Source organism: Crocodylus siamensis, chromosome 4, assembly GCF_052110815.1.
Source record: "Crocodylus siamensis isolate JL-2025a chromosome 4, ASM5211081v1, whole genome shotgun sequence".
In the NCBI taxonomy this organism is placed as follows: domain Eukaryota; kingdom Metazoa; phylum Chordata; order Crocodylia; family Crocodylidae; genus Crocodylus; species Crocodylus siamensis.
In genome coordinates this window covers 227,089,823-227,106,135 of record NC_143398.1, presented here as the reverse complement: position 1 = coordinate 227,106,135, position 16,313 = coordinate 227,089,823, and the positions used below count along the sequence as shown (strand labels likewise).

The 16,313-nt window shown below is 43.7% G+C and overlaps 1 protein-coding gene across 1 annotated transcript in view; it reads right to left on the bottom strand.

The window, feature by feature from the left end:
* LRP1B (LDL receptor related protein 1B) overlaps nucleotides 1-16,313 on the bottom strand; it is a 1,602,836-nt gene that overhangs the window by 472,611 nt on the left and 1,113,912 nt on the right. Inside the window, exons 36-37 of the mRNA XM_090045827.1 lie at nucleotides 4,993-5,127; nucleotides 4,268-4,397 (exon numbers count right to left, since the gene is read on the bottom strand). Coding sequence (XP_089901953.1) covers nucleotides 4,268-4,397; nucleotides 4,993-5,127 — 265 coding nt within the window. The remainder of the gene's footprint in view (nucleotides 1-4,267; nucleotides 4,398-4,992; nucleotides 5,128-16,313) is intronic.

The following is a 16,313-nucleotide window of genomic DNA, read 5'->3' as shown; positions in this document are numbered from 1 at the left end:
AAATTACAGATTTTACCTTTCACAAAAGCAAACGTGGACTTCTCATTTTACAAGAGAAACCCATGGATTTTGCCATTTTCCAGTGAGGTCCCTGCAGGCTGGCAGAGTTCCAGCCGGCAGGGAGCTTGGAGGGAGCAGGAGAAAGGTGGTGCAATATGGGGCGCCACATGCATGGCCCCAGATAGGCTGCAGAGCAGCTGCAGCAGGTAAGTAGAAGTGTGGGGAGAGGGGGATTGAGGCCATATAGGGAGGGAGCTGGGCAGGGCTCGGACTGTTGCACAGCTGGGTGGGACTTGGGGCCTGGGGCTGCAATGTGTGGCTGCAGGGCCCCAGCGGGAAGCAGGACAGAGCTGCAGATGGCTCATCCAGGGGAGGGGGAGGACTGGATCCCTGCTGCTGCATGCATTTCCAAGGAGCAGGGGGATCCATGCCCCCAGATCTGTGAGCGGAGCAGGCTGTGGGCCTGGGCTTCCACCCTACTTCACTTCCTCAGGGTCTCCGCAACCCTGCAGGCATGACCCAGTGTGGTTGGGGATGGAGGGGCCAGGTAGGGATCTCATCACTGCTGCTCACTCCCTCTCTGCCCTGGCAACATGTCTCCTGCACCTGCTGTTTCGAGGGATGCAGCCCTGCCACGCTCCCCACACTGCACAGGAGGCACATCTCCAGGGCAGCGTGGGATAAGCAGCAGCAAGGATATCCTCACGCAGCCCCTCTGCTCCCTGCTGCACCAGGTCATGGGGAAAGGAAGCAGAGTAGCAGTGAACAGTGGTGAGCTGACGTGCGTCAGCTGTTCCCCACAACCCAGCGCAGCAGGGACCAGAGGAGTGGCATGGGGATCTGCTCACTGCTGCTCATCCCACACTGCCCCAGTGACATGCCTCCTGCACATGGGCCTGCAGTGAGGTAGCAGTGTGGGGCTGCACCCCTCAAAGCAGAGGCAGGTGCAGGAGGGGGGCAAGCAGTGGCAAGGAGATCCCTGTGCAGCCCCACTGTTCCCAGTTGTGGCGGATCATGCCCGCAGTGTTGCAGAAGCCCCCAGGGAGCAAAGCAGGAAGGGAGCCTATGCCCATAGCCTGCCCCATGCACAGATCTGACAGGTGCAGGTCCCCCTGCCTACCAGGAGTGCAGGCAGTGTTGGGGAGCCATCGTACCCAGGTCCACAGCAGGCAGCAGGGAGGAGCAGAGGCAGCAGGCTGCAGACCTGGCTGCATAACCCTGGAAGATGGGTGAGGGGCACCAGCAGGGCTGTAGGAGGGGGAGAGGCACCAGCAGATTTTGGGGGTTATATTAGAAAAAAATATTGGCAGAGAATTTGTTATTTTTAATCAGGGACAAACAGGATCTCTGGTCTTCAGAAACTGGCTTAAAGCACAACAGAACTATAAAGCCCGAGCCTGAATTGATTTAATCTTTGCAGGTTAGTCTAACTTGGCTAGGCTGAACTGGTTTGCAACTGCACAGACTTCCCAAGCATGTAGGTACATGCCTGCAGTGGCTCCTGGAAGCTTGGAGGTGCTAAAGCATCCCTCCCTTCCTTTCCACAGAACTGAGCTGAGGGGGGACATGGCCAGACCTGGGCAGGGCACTTTGACTAGCCCAGCAGGGAACTGATAACAGTGTTTATCACCCCATTAAGAAAACAACACAGGGACATTACCAGCTACCTGTTGATTCTGCCTGTTGATTCAACAGGGACTGTAGCCAGCATGTGGTCTGCTAGTTAATACACAGAGACCTCCTCATCAAGGCAGAGGAAAGGGGGTATTCCTGCTTAGCAGGGAGTGGCAAGGGGGAGGGAGGGAGCAGCCCACATTTTGTGCTGGAGCTGCAGCCAGGGAGCAGAGAGGAGGAGCCAGCCCTGCTGTGGAGCAGTGAACCCTGCCAAGCCCAGAGAGCATGTTTGGATGCTGGGAGTGTCTAGTTTATCTTAAACCAGCAAGGGGTCTGGGACAGACATTGCATAAACTGATTTGACCCAAATCAGTTAAGTCTGATACTATGTTCAATCAGGTTTATCTCAAACTGGTTTCAGCCATTTTCAAACTGGTTTATGTGCACTGAACATCTGCTCTGTTACGGGTTAAAACCAGTTTCTTATCATGTAAACTAGTTTATGTATGTCTGTCCCTAGCTCAGAAGTTCAGTGCAAATAAACCAATCTCAGAATGGCTGAAACTGGCTTAAGATAAACCTGGCTGAGTGTAGTATCATTCTTAACTGATCTGCATCAAACTGGTTTATGAAACTTCTGTCCCAGACCCCTTTCCCAAGGTTAAGTTAAATTGGAGTCCCCCAGCGTGTGCTGGGGTAGGCTGTGCTGTCTGCTCCAGCAGAGAAGAGTTGGTGTGCTGGGGGAAGGCAGGAACTGCCCCCCAGGCAAACTGTGGCTGGGGTCAGGGGCTAGGGAGAGGGGTTAAGCCCCCCCTTCCCACGGGTAAACCCCAATTCCCCCAAGTACAGAGCTACCATACCCTGCTAAACTTACTGAAAGTTACTGTTGGCTGCAACTATAAACTACAAATTCCAGAGGCACCTGGAAGCAGGAAGAGGAAGTGATGAACAAGCCTGAGGAGTCCTGCTGCTGTGATTCTGGATTGCAAATCCCAAAGACCTTAGGGGCAGCAGGATGAAGAAGTTAATGCACAACCCATGCTGGCTACAGGCCACAGAGGCATACTGTAGCACCCCCTAGCTTTTGGTCAGAGCCACTGCAAGCACGTGGCTGAATCTACTGAATCAAAAGTGAATATGCATCCAGTTTTTTTCAATTTAATCTCTGAAGTTTAGACTAGCCTAAAAAGACTGAATCAATTCAGCTTCAGGCTTTTTGACTGTCTGAACCTATCCCCTAAGTGCATAAATTGTTAGCATTTTAGCAAGAACTGTTAGCATAAGCAGACAACACTTGTTTGAATGCAGGAATGGTGCCCTGTAAAGGAGCCTAACTTTCACATTCTGACCTGTTGTGTTTTTCTGAGTTCTTGAAGCAGAAGAATTTCTCAATTATTTTTCCATTTCATAGATTTCATAGACATCAGGGCTGGAAGGGACCTCGGGAGATCATCGAGTCCAATGTCAATAAACAAGAGAAAGCTAAGACCTGGCATTTTCTGAGAGGTGCCCTAAGCCTAAAAAGCTTGAAAACCACTGATCTAGAATCTCACGCAGGAGGGTGGTATCATGCAGGTAAATATATGACTTATTAGGGGGCCACATGGAATTTATGTTTTCCAGGGTGGATAGATATTTCAGTTTTCTGAAGGAGGCATGGATAATTTGCCATTTATAGGCACAGTTGCTCTTTCCTAGTCAGGAAAGGCATGCCTTTATTTACCGACGGTGACTTAAATATTTCTTCGCATCTCATCATACATAATACAACAGCAGAACTGTTGTAGAAATTAGGCAAGGTTTAAAGTCTTTTTGCATTGGGAAGTGCTTTCTAGACTTGTGTATGTGTTCTGCAAAGTACAATGGGAGTGCTTGTTTTCACAGAAGTTACTACTTCTGTCTGAGTATTATCTTGGTGAGCAATAGTCTGCAGCTCTAAGGGACAAACATTTCTTTGTTTCTATTTCTACAGCCATAGCTTATAGTTTTTTTTCCAGATAATGGGTGCATATGGACCTTTTATGTGCCACCATCATATATTTTTCCACCTAAGAACATCATCTGGCATATATAGTTAATGGACAGATATGGAGAGATATTAAATATATTTTCCTTTTCATGGGACTATACTATTAAAAAATGTCATGATCACATTGGTCTTGTAGCTTGAGCAGTTTGTTTTCTATGGTAAGCTTAACATTTAGGATTCAAAAGATTTAAGCATATATCTTATAATTTCCTAGCCCTCAGGTGGATGATTGTCTAAGAGTGTGAAAGCTTTTCTGCAAATAGCATGCAACATTTAGTGTTAACAGAGGCTTCATATAAGGTATTTTAGTACATTAGAACATCTAATTTTTTTGGTATAAATAGTGTTGAAGTGAAGTGGTAGCCATATTGGCCCAGAAAATATGCAAGAAGCAAGGGTTTCTGGACCAACTGCATGTTGAGCCATTATAAAGATATTGCCCACAGCAATTCTTTTTTTTTTTTTTTTGGTTTGTACTTTTTTTTAGTTATAGTACAATATTATTGGGTTTTATTGCAGATCCTAGAAATAGCAGATGTTCAAACAAATAGCCTAATTAGCTCATTTGAAAGTTTTAACACTAACATACAAATTTTTTTTAATACATAGTAATATTTAAGTTACCCTTTCTCTGGGTGCACTGATATAGATCTTGGCTGGTCCAGACCCTGGGATATAATTACGTATCGGAATGAGCCATTGAGTCTGGCAACTTCAATTAAATTGAAGCCATGATCTGTCCAATATATGTTACCTAGGAAAAATACCAAAAAGTTACTGAAATAGGAAATTGCTTCTTTAAAAGGTGAGGTGTTCATACATTTCCAAGCATAAAACATCATAGTGGAGAAGAATTGTCTATATTTTAAAATATACATCTTTATTTCATTATTTTCTAATTAAGCCCAGCTACACTGAACATTCACTAAAATTAAGTTTCTGTTTGCTACTTTCAATCATCTTTGGTTAAAGACCTAAATTCCTACTTGTAATTTTCAAAATGATTGAAACTCCCCACTTAAGACATAGGCTGTATTTTAATTTTCCAACTGCCTTCATGCACCAGATAAAATTTCAAACCATTTTCCTGAATAATGAAGTTTTTGGGGAGATTTTTACTAAGTTAACAACGAGCAAACTTTGATATAAAAACATATATCCAGAGGCTCACAATATTAGCAAGTGTAGAGCTGAAAGAAAACCAAACTATTTCTCCTCATGGACAGAATTACAACAAAAAAAAAGGTTCCTGCCATAATATAGGATAATTTTTAAGCAGATAAACATCTTTCAAAAAGGTATTTAATGAAAAAGACAAATTAAAAAAAAACCCAAAACACTGGTGATACCTGCTATCCAATCCACAGCTATCCCTTCAACTCTTCCCAAGCCATTAGTAATGATGTCTTCCTTCCATGTCTGGTCTCGTTTAGTTCTGCTAATTTTGTTGAAACCCATATCTGTCCAGTAAATTGTGTCATTCCCTTTAAAAAGTTCAAAAAGAAAAAAAAAACCATAATTAAAAACTTTTGAGGACACTGGATTATTTCAATTAAAATAATTTCTTAATAAAAATTAAATTCATTTTGTTACATTATATACATTAGTAATTGCAGACATTGATTCTTAATTTTAACACAATTAGAATAATATCTACTCCAGAATTAATAAGATGAGATGGAAGGATATTAACACTAAATTTCTATTTTTTTCTCAGTTTTCTATTAAAAATAATAAAATAAAGTATTAGATACGTTACTGATGCAAATCAATGTACATCTATTGAACTAGCTTTACTTTGTGAAATTATTCAGACCAAATTGTTTTCTGCTACTACATATATTTTCATAGTTTCATAGTTGTTAGGGGCTGGAAGGGACCTTACAGATCATTAGGTCCAGCCCCCCTGCACTTGGGCAGGAAAGACTGGTGGGGTCAGATGACCCTAGAAAAGTGGATGTCAAGATGCTTTTTGAAAATCGCCAGGGTGGGTTACTGTACCACTTCTGGGGGGAGCCTGTTCCAAACTCTTGGCACTTGACTTGTAAAGAAGTTCTTCTACATGCTCCCCCAGGCCCAGATGTATACCCCTGATATACTTATAGGCTGCAACCAAGTCCTCTCTGAGTCTTTTGTTCTCCAGGCTGAACGTCCCAAGTGTTTCAGCCTCTCCCCTTATGACCCAGTCTCTAGGCCTCTAATCATGTGTGCAGTCTTCCTTTGGACTATCTCGAGCTTCTTCACATCCTTCCTGAAGTACAGTGCCCAGAACTGGACACAGTACTCCAGCTGACATCTCACCAAGGCTGAATAGAGTGGGAGGATGACATCCTTAGCCTTGCTCAAGATGCCTCAGTAGATGCATGCCAGTGTTTGATTATCCCTGCCAGCTATGGCATTGTATTGGTGGCTCATGTTCATTTTGTAGTCTACCATGACACCTAGGTCTTGTTCAGTTATGGTGCTGGCACTACCGAGCCTGTAAGTGTGCTATGGATTATTTCTCCCCAGATGGAGCACTTTACATTTCTTTGTATTAAACAACATCAGATTCAGATCCACCCACTTTGCAAGCCTGTCCAGGTTGCCTGTATTGACAGCCTGCCTTTGAGCATGCCCATGCTCCCCCATAGTTTGGTGTCATCAGCAAACTTTGCCAATTAACTTTTAATACCTCAGTCCAAATAGTTGATGAACATGTTGAAAAGCACTGGCCTGAGTGCTGAATCCTAAGGAATGCCACTGGTCACCTTTCGCCACATTGACTCAGTTCTGTCAGTCAATACTCTCTGGGCCCTACCTCAGAGCTCGTTACCTAGCCACTGGATCATAAAGTAGTCAAGGCCATATTTGCCCAATTTTACTATAAGGACATTGTGGGAGATCAGGCCAAAAGCCTTTTGGAAGTCCAAGCATATAACACCAGCCTCATTTCCCCAATCCAGGTGGTGAGTTACCTGATCATAGAAGGAAATGAGGTTGGTCTGGCATGACCTGCCCATAACAAAGCCATGTTGGCTATCCTTCAGAATACTGTCTTCTGTTAGCCTATCAGTAATGGATTCTTTGATAGTTTTCTCCAGGATTTTACCAGGAATTGAGGTCAAACTTATTGGCCTGTAATTATCTGGGTCTTCTTTTCTCCCTTTCTTAAAGGTAGGCACCACAGTAGCCTTTTTCAAGCCTTCTGGGACCTCTTCCAAGCTCTCCGAGTCTCCAAATAACTTTGCCATAGATTGCACAATGACGTTAGACAATTCTTTTACCACTCTCAGGTACAGTATATAGAAACACCAGATATCCCAATGGGCCCAATTATTCTTGGGCCATTCCACTATTACAACAACATTAACAGCAGTCCAGCAATATTTCATAGATTTCATAGACATTAGGGCTGGAAGGGACCTCGGGAGATCATCAATTCCAGCCCCCTGCCCAAAGGGCAGGAAGCCAGCTGGGGTCATAGGATCCCAGCAAGATAAGCATCCAATTTACTCTTGAAGGTGTTCAATGTAGGTGCTTGAACCACCTCTGCTGGCAGACTGTTCCAGACCTTGGGGGCTTGGACAGTAAAGAAATTCTTCCTTATGTCCAGCCTGAAACGGTCTTGCAGGAGTTTGTGACCGTTCGACCTCGTCATCCCTTGGGGCGCTCTGGTGAACAGACGTCCCCCCAGATCCTGGTGGTCACCCCTGATAAACTTGTAGGTGGCCATCAGATCACCCCTGAGCCTGCGCTTTTCCAGGCTAAAGAGTCCCATGGCTCTCAGCCTGTCATCGTAAGATCTGTTTTCCTGACCTCTGATCATGCGCGTGGCTCTCCTCTGGACTCTCTCAAGCTTCTCCACATCCTTTTTGAATTGTGTAGCCCAAAACTGGATGCAGTACTCCAGCTGCGGCCTCACCAAGACCGAGTACAAGGGGAGAACGACGTCCCGGGATTTGCTCAAGAAGCATCTATGGATGCAAGCCAGCATTTTGGTCGCTTTACTAGCCGCAGCATCGCATTGCAGGCTCATGTTCATCTTGTGGTCAATGATGACCCCCAAGTCTTTTTCTTCCGTAGTGCTAACCAACGTAGCACTGCTGAGCCTATAAGGGTGCTGCAGGTTTTTCCTCCCAAGGTGGAGAACCTTGCATTTTTCGGTGTTAAACACCATGAGGTTCTCGTCTGCCCATTTGCTGAGCTTGTCCAGGTCAGCTTGGATCACCCGCCTATCTTCTGGCGTGGATGCTTTGCCCCAAAGTTTGGTGTCATCGGCGAACTTGGCCAGTCCACTCCTAACTCCAATGTCCACATCGTTAATGAAGATGTTGAACAGTATGGGTCCCAGGACAGAGCCTTGAGGGACCCCACTGGTTACAGGGCACCATGATGAGTGACTGCCATCGATTACAACCCTCTGGGTCCGACCATGAACCCAATTTCCCAGCCAGCGGATCGTGGTGGAGCCAGGCCACAACCGGCCAGTTTGGCCAAGAGGTGATCATGGGATACCAGATCAAAAGCTTTTTTGAAGTCAAGATATATGACATCAATCTCTTCTCCCTTGTCCAGGTGATAGGTCACCTGGTCATAGAAGGAAATGAGATTGGTCAAACAAGACCTACCCACAACAAACCCATGCTGGCTATCCCTTAGAATGTTAGCCTGGGCCAGTCCCTCAAGGATGGCCTCCTTAATAAACTTTTCTAAGATCTTCCCAAGGATAGAAGTCAGGCTAATGGGCCTGTAGTTAGCCGGATCCACTCTCCTCCTTTTCTTGAAGATCGGCACCACATTGGCCTTCTTCCAGTCTTCTGGCACTACACCAGAGCGCCAGGAGTTTTCAAAGATCCGTGCCAGGGGCTGGACTATGACGCTCGCCAGCTCCTTGAGTACCCTGGGGTGCAGGTTGTCAGGGCCAGCTGACTTGAAGGTATCCAGCTTCTCAAGGTGTTCCTTCACGAGGTCAGCATTGATGGAGGGTAGGGGATCCCCCTCACCCAGATTTCCCTGTCCCATAGCAGGCATGGGCATCCCATGTGACTGATGAAAGACTGACGCAAAGTACCTATTTAATAGGTTGGCTTTTTCCTGGGCGTCAGTTGTCAGTTGCCCCATCTGGTTTAGCAGGGGTCCAACATTGCCCTTGCTTTTCCTCCGGCTCCCCACATATCTGAAAAAGGACTTTTTGTTGTCCTTGATGCCTGAAGTTAGTTGGAGTTCAGTTGCAGCCTTGGCTTTCCTGGTTTGGTCCCTGCAGGACCGGACCAGCGCGGAGTAATCCTCCTTGGAGGTGAATCCTGTCCTCCATCCTTTGTAGGCTTTCCTTTTTAGCCACAGTAGGTCCGCTAGGTCTCTGGAGAGCCAGGGGGGCTGCTGTGCCTTCTTGCTGCCTTTCCTCCGTGTTGGAATAGATTTAGCGTGTGCATTGAGGATCGCTTCCTTGAGAAGCAACCACTCTTCTTGAACTCCCATCTCCCTGGGGTCATGGTCCCTGAGGGCCTGACTGACTAGCCTCTTGAGCTTGTCAAAGTCGGCTTTTCTGAAGTCAAGGACTTCTGTGTGGCTGACTGACTTGCCAGCTTTACGGCGGATGGTGAAGGTGATCAGCTCCTGGTCACTGTCACCCAGCTTTCCATCTTTCACTAGGTCACCGATTAGGTCATCCCCCATAGCCAGTACCAGGTCGAGCAGCGCTTTGCCTCTTGTTGGCCCATAGACTTCTTGAGTCAGGTAGAGGTCATCCACGCACAAGAGAAAGCTTTGTGACCGCTCAGATTTTGCTGAGTGATCTTCCCACGAGATGTCTGGGTAATTAAAGTCACCCTTGACAACCAAGGTCCTGGAGCAAGCGGCTTCAGTCAGTTCTCGGGCAAACTCCTGGTCAAGCTCAGGACTTTGAGTGGGAGGTCTGTAGTAGACTCCCACCGTTGTGTCCCCTGCGCCGTATTTCCCATGAATTTTTACCCAGAAGGTCTCTAGCTGTCCATGCCAAAAGCAAGCTATTTGTATTCCTTCCAATGAGATAACATCCACTGGAATACTTAAAATAATATTAACTAATATTTTATATATCTATAGACATTTTACTAATCATCACAAGGGTTCCTGGCTTTCTGATAAAACAAATCCCCAATTTGACAGTAACTAGTGTTCTTTGACATTTGCAGTGCACTTTGATAGCCCGCAATAACGATGATTATACCCAGAAAACTTAGTCATTCAAGAGAGATGAAGATGGCCTGTTACTCTAAATCCTGTGCAAATTCATTTGCAATTGTTTAATTTAAGCCTCTCCAAGTGGAGGCCCATGGGCTGCTTGAATGAAGCATACAACTGGTTAGCATGAGGTCCATGGGCTCCTTCCCAGCTACCACCACCCCCCTTCACCCACCCTGACTGCTATGGTGGCTGGGGGTTCTGAGCTCTTTTTTTCTTCCAGCTTGTTTCCTGTCCAACTTCTGGGGCAGGGTTGAGCAGTATAAAGGGGGCCAGGAAGGAGTCTGTGCTGTCCATCCCCTATGTTGAGCCAGAGGGATTGGAGCCAAGCTGCAAGCATGGCCAGAAGTGAAGCTGTGATGCACGAGGCCAGGAGCGGACACGTCAGGAGTGCTGCCACTGCAGTGTGCAGCCCATGCCACCTGTAGCCTGTAGCCTGGAAATCAGTGGCCTGTGGGTTGTGTGGCCTCCCTGCAGTACCCAGAAGTTATACAGTTATGGTTTAATTAATAGACTGAAATGGATATTGTTATTGTTTGCCAGGAAATCCTATTTTCACATACATTAAGGGCATGTACAGCTGCTACGTTTAGACCAACTTAACAAGGGTTAGGCCAATCTAAATGGCCATCTGTACATGTGTCCAGGGAGATTATATTGGGCAAAAAGAGTGAGCCTGATGTAATTTAGTTCACCTGTGCAGGTGAACTAACTTACAATGGGAATGGGTTAAGCCAGCCTACTAACTTTTATGTATTCTAAGCACAGCCTCCAGGACTTGGAAAGTCCAGGCACTCACTCTGGCTTTAGGACTGGGCTCTTCCTACCCCCTCTACTTCAAATTGGATATTTTTAACTCCACAAGTCTCCCACCTCCAGATGGACAACCCCCCACCCTGTCCCCTGAATCACCCAAGCGCCCTCCATATGGACCATCTATCCCGCTCCTCCCCCCACCCCAAGTTATTTATACCAGGTTCCCTGCACAGCTCCTCTCATTGGCAAATGGCTGTACACACTGCTCCTGGTCTACATTCATGAGGCTTGAAAAAAGCTATATGAACATAAAGCAGCTGCAGTAAACAACTGTATGCACCCTAAGAGAGACATGTTTAATAATTGTGTAAAATTACCTTTAGGATTACACTGAATGGCAACTAATCAGTGCTAAAGTTTAAATAGGATAGATTTATATATGATTCATTGTAATCTCATTTATCTTCTTAAATGTATCATTTTGTTTCCCTTACTGTGGTCACATAAAAGCCCGGCATTGTGATCAGCAACCTGTACAAGAAAACTGTATTAGCACACAGAACAGTTCAATCCAGAGGATATAGGAATTCTTGTAGTGGTATTTCCCAAAAGAAATCATTTACAAATTAGTAAAACCTGAGAGATTTTGCAAAGGCAAAACATTACTGTAAAGCCCTAAATGATTCAGTAGATGTATTTTAGAAGAAAACACAAATCTAAGTAAACTGAACAACAGCTATTAATAACTGAAGTGGATTGATTATTAACCAGAGAACTTCATGCCTAAAGATATAATGTGGACTTGAAAAATCTCATTCCTGTACGAAAATGTTGTACTAACTAGTCTTACAAGTAACCGAAAAAATGTACAATATACAGCAGTTATGATAATTATAAACTCTACTTTGTAAATGATAAATATTATTCCATATACAATGTAAGAGCAAAATTGGAACTGAAAATAAATAGGCAGCAAGCAACTGACACCTGTGGGCATTTTTATGTGTGATCCAGGGGTGTGGCGGAGCACTTTAATCAGAGAAGCTACAATATCCACTCTAAAGCACCCACAGCATCTTGTGTATCAGTGTCCCCACACTTCAAAATGGTGATGGGGTGCTTTATCTAAAGTTTGTCAAATAAGCTTTAGTTAAAGCACCCCTGCCGCCATTTTAAACCTCAGGGATGTTGATAATGAGATGTGAAGGCTGGCTGGAGTATGCTAATAAGCATGCCCCCATCAGACTCGATTAACTGAGTTTGCTCCAACACGCTGTAATTACAGCACATCAGAGAAGCCTCCTGGAATGTATACAACCACCCATTATGTGCAAAGAAGCTGGGTTTGGGGTAGGTTTCAAATTGACTTTCAGACCCATTACTATTATGTCTAAACAACTAAGGAGTCAGAATGAAATACTATTATATTAAGGTATAAAAACAAAAAAATTGTTAATATTTAAATACTATCAAACAACTGAATTTTAATTAGGCATGTGTACTTTTATAATGACCAAATCAAGAAAGGGGAACTGTCTGTTTTTCCCAAAATGAGAATGCATAAATAATTTAATGATTTAAATATTATCAGATAAACTACTGAGTCATAATTATACCCTTTAATAACATTCCTGGAAAGAGTATTCCTACTATTAAAAGTAGATTTCTAATAACACAAAGTAATGAATACCCCTTTGTATTTAAAAGGGAAGTATACAGCCCTTTATGTGAACAGGCAGAAATTATGCTTATTCTACCTGGGCAAAAACAGTACTGTATGAAACCTGTGAGACTTAATTACAGAAACAAGTTTCTACCCTTCAAAAATCTTATTTCTGCAGGCTAATGAACACTGAGAACATCAAAAAGAACATCAAAGTATATAAAAAGAGAGGGTAGGGCACAATGTTGCTTTTGTACACTTCAGAAGCTGCTGGTAATAGAAAGGGATTCCAGAAATGTAGGTCAAGATGTTTTTGTTCCAAATTTACCACACCAGAAAATGCCTACACAGCTCTTACATTTTTTGTCCAGCAGGAACCCAAAACCTAGCTTCCTAAGATTTAGTGTCTTGCAGATAATCCACAGGCTTAAATATACCACCTTCCCTTCTCCCCAAGACCATCCTGCAGTGAGAGTTCTGATTTCTTAGTTCCTTCAGGAATGAAGCAAAGGTCTATCAAAATATTTTTTAACCAGACCTATGGTTCTTGTTCTTACAAAAATGGTAAACTCCTGAACACAATTCCTATTATTCTGACCTCACCAATCCTTGGAGGCCTGGGTTTGGTCTGATTCCCAAAGCAAACATACTTTTCTGCTCATTTGAGTTTTTTTTTTTTTTTCATGTTGCACGTGACATGTGAATGTCCTCCAATGCCAGTCTCTTCAAAAAATTCTCTTAAAATAGCCTCTAACTTTTTTTGACTTTTGAACGTCTGGAAAAATTGTCAGGCTATAACAGTCCCTTCAGTATCTGATACTATTGGCAGAAGAGAGTATCATGTACAGTGAATACCCCTGTTGATAGATTGCCTATTGTTCCATCAGAATACAGCCATTCTGTTTTGACAGCTTCTGACCACTGTCATAGTTTTCCTACACACAGGACATGTCTACATATACAATTAATGTACCCAATTTTTTATAGCACAAAAAATTGGGGCTCATTAATGTGTTCCCAGGTATGTGAATCCCCCTTTAAGAGACCTATGTATAAGTTGTTACATGGCTCAGGGATTGCAGGAGGGAGCAGCAAAATTACTGGCAAAGCACTGCTTTTTGAATAAACAAGCTTTTTATAAGCTTAACACCTTGGTCTTTTGAGAACAGCACATGGCACCAGGAGTGGGGTGTGAAGGAAGGCAAAAAATAAAAAAGTGGAACCTCTCAGAATTCCAGAGGAGTTAAAGCTGTTCAACAATACAGCAGAAAACTGGAAGAAATTTAAGCAGAGCTTCACCATACATATGATGGCCAGCAGAGCTACAGAGAAGGAAGATTCACTCAAGGTAGCAATTTTTGTTTTTTTTAAATATAGCATGCCCAGAAGCTCTGTCTCTTTATAATAGCCTATAACTGTCAGAAGCAGAACAAAAAAGCTATAGCACAGTAATAAAAAAACTTGAGGAATATTGTATACCCAAACAAAATGAAACCTTTGAATTTGAGTTTCAAAATTCAAACCTTTGCTGTCAAATTCAAACCTTTGAATTTGAGACAGCAGAAAGAATGTGAGACAATAGAGGAGTTTGTCAAAGTCCTCAGACTGCTGAGCCAGACATGCAACTTTGGAGATCTGAAACAGTCCATGATCAGCAACCAAACGGCAATGGGTATAGGTGATACAAGCCTCAGGAAAAGACTGCTAGAGGATCCTGAGCTTAATTTGGAAAAGGCAGTTAGAATGTGCCAGGAGGTTGATACAACAAATGCAAGGCTCCAGAAGCTGGAGAAAAAGGAGAACAACCTGAATTAGAAAGGATTACAAGACTGCAAAAACCTAAGGCAACACACAAGCAATACAGAAAGGAGGACGTCACTATGAAGCAGGCAAGTGGAGGCCAAAGAGACTTGCTTGAAGAAACAATGGTTAGCTGCAGATGCTGTGGGAGTTACCACAGACACATGCAACACCGTGTATTTGGTAAAGTGCTACAGCAAATGTAAATGATTCAATCACTTGGCAAGAGTTTGCAGAAAGGAGCAGGATGCACTAGAAAAGAGACAGCAGATGCATGCTGTATGCAGTGAGGAAAAGGAAGAATTCCTCATTGGTACAATGAAGGAAAAGTTAGTTCTTCTGCAGGTTAGACAATTACCCGTGACACAAGAGGACTAATGGTAACTTTCAACTTAGATACAAGGGCACAGGTCAATGTAATACCAGAATACATTATTAAAAAATGAAAACTAAGCTAATTAGTATGAGAATAAGAAAGTAAGACTTAATAAGAACATGACTGAAACCAAGGGTGTTTGTGCATTGCATGTCAGACACAAGGGTAATATAGTACAAATTCAGTTTGTCACAGTCCCAGGAAAGCTAGTGCCAATTATTGGGTTGTGAATGTGTAAAACTCTAGGTTTAATTAAGGGAATGAATGCCATGGAGGGATAGAAAACAAGACTGTAGAAAAGTTTTATGTGTTTCAAGGCATAGGGAAACTGTTAACTGAGTACAAGATAGAATTAAAAGAACCAAATACTCCCACCATACATGCTCCAAGAAATGCTCCCATTGTACTACGGGAGAAACTGAAAAAGGAATTAGATAGATTAGTTAACATGGACATTAGGGCTGTGTGAAGCTTTAGTCGATTCAGTTGAGATTCAGCCTGATTTGGCAGCCGAATCTCCAAATCCAAATAAAATTAGATCTTCTAATTGAATCAGAACCCCCTGAATCGATTGAGAAAGATTCAGTGATTCAGACATAGACACAACTTTAAATGTTTTTTCTCCATACCTCAAGGTATCAGGCAGTTTGTGAATTCTGAGATCCTGGGGTGGATAGAGCATCCCATGGGACCATGGGGGTGGGGGGGGGAGGGGAGTCCCCAGCGTACTTAGCAGCAGACCCGGAAGTGGACAAGAAGCACTTCTGGTCCAATTCTGGGTCTGCTGGGGAGTGTACAGAGGACCCCTCTCCCGCCCCCTGGCTTGGTGACTGGTGCCTCCTGGGTCGGGGGGGCACCCGGGGTCCCCCTACAGCTGATCGCTGAACTGGGGAGTACTTCTGGTTCATTTCTCAGTTCACTGCTGAGTATACGGGGAGGTCCCCCTGTGCTCCTGTGGGATAGTCCATCCACCCCACCATCATAGCATTTATGTGCCACACCTGGTACCTCAAGGTATGTAGAAAAAACATTTAAAGCTGTGCCTCTGGCTGAATCGCTGATTCTCTGAATCAGCATCAAATCTTCAGATTAGGATTCAGCCAGATCAAATCAGGACAGTGATCTGAATCAATGAGCAGAATTCCTATCCCTAATTTGGGCCAAATCTGAATCCAAATTGAATATAGCCCATTTTGCACACCCCTAATGGACATAATAGAAAAAGTAGGGCAACCAACTTCTTGGCTTCATTTACTGTCATAATAGAAAAAAAAAGATGGATCCTTGAGATTGTGTCTGGATCCTAAGCAAATAAACAGGTACATCAAAAGGAAGCATTTTCCCATTCTCACCAGGGAAGAGGTTTTGGGCAATGTGGCAGAAGCTAAATATTTCTCCACTTCAAATATCTCTTCTGGGTTTTGGCAAGTTCCCCTAGAAAAGAATAGCACTGGATTATGTACCTTCAATACTCCCTTCAGAAGGTATTGCTTTTGTAGTCTTCTTTTTGGACTGTGTTCTGCATCTGAAGTATTGCACAGAAAGGTGCAACACATTTTTGAAGGTCTTGATGGAACTATGGTTTTTACTGATGATGTATTAGTTTGAGGAAATGCTATGGAAGAACATGACTTGAGGCTAAGAAAGGCACTAGAAAGAACTTGCGGAGCAGGTCTGATACTGAAAAATAAAAACACAAATTCAGGGTCAAAGAACTAATATATCTGGGAGAAGAGCTCTTTGAGGAAGGGGTGCAAATCGATCCTGCAAGGGTTAAAGCCATTACAAACAAGCCACCCCCTACAAATAAGGAAAGAATGCAAAGATTACTGGGAATGATCAATTCTGTAGGGAAATATCTCCCCAAGTTA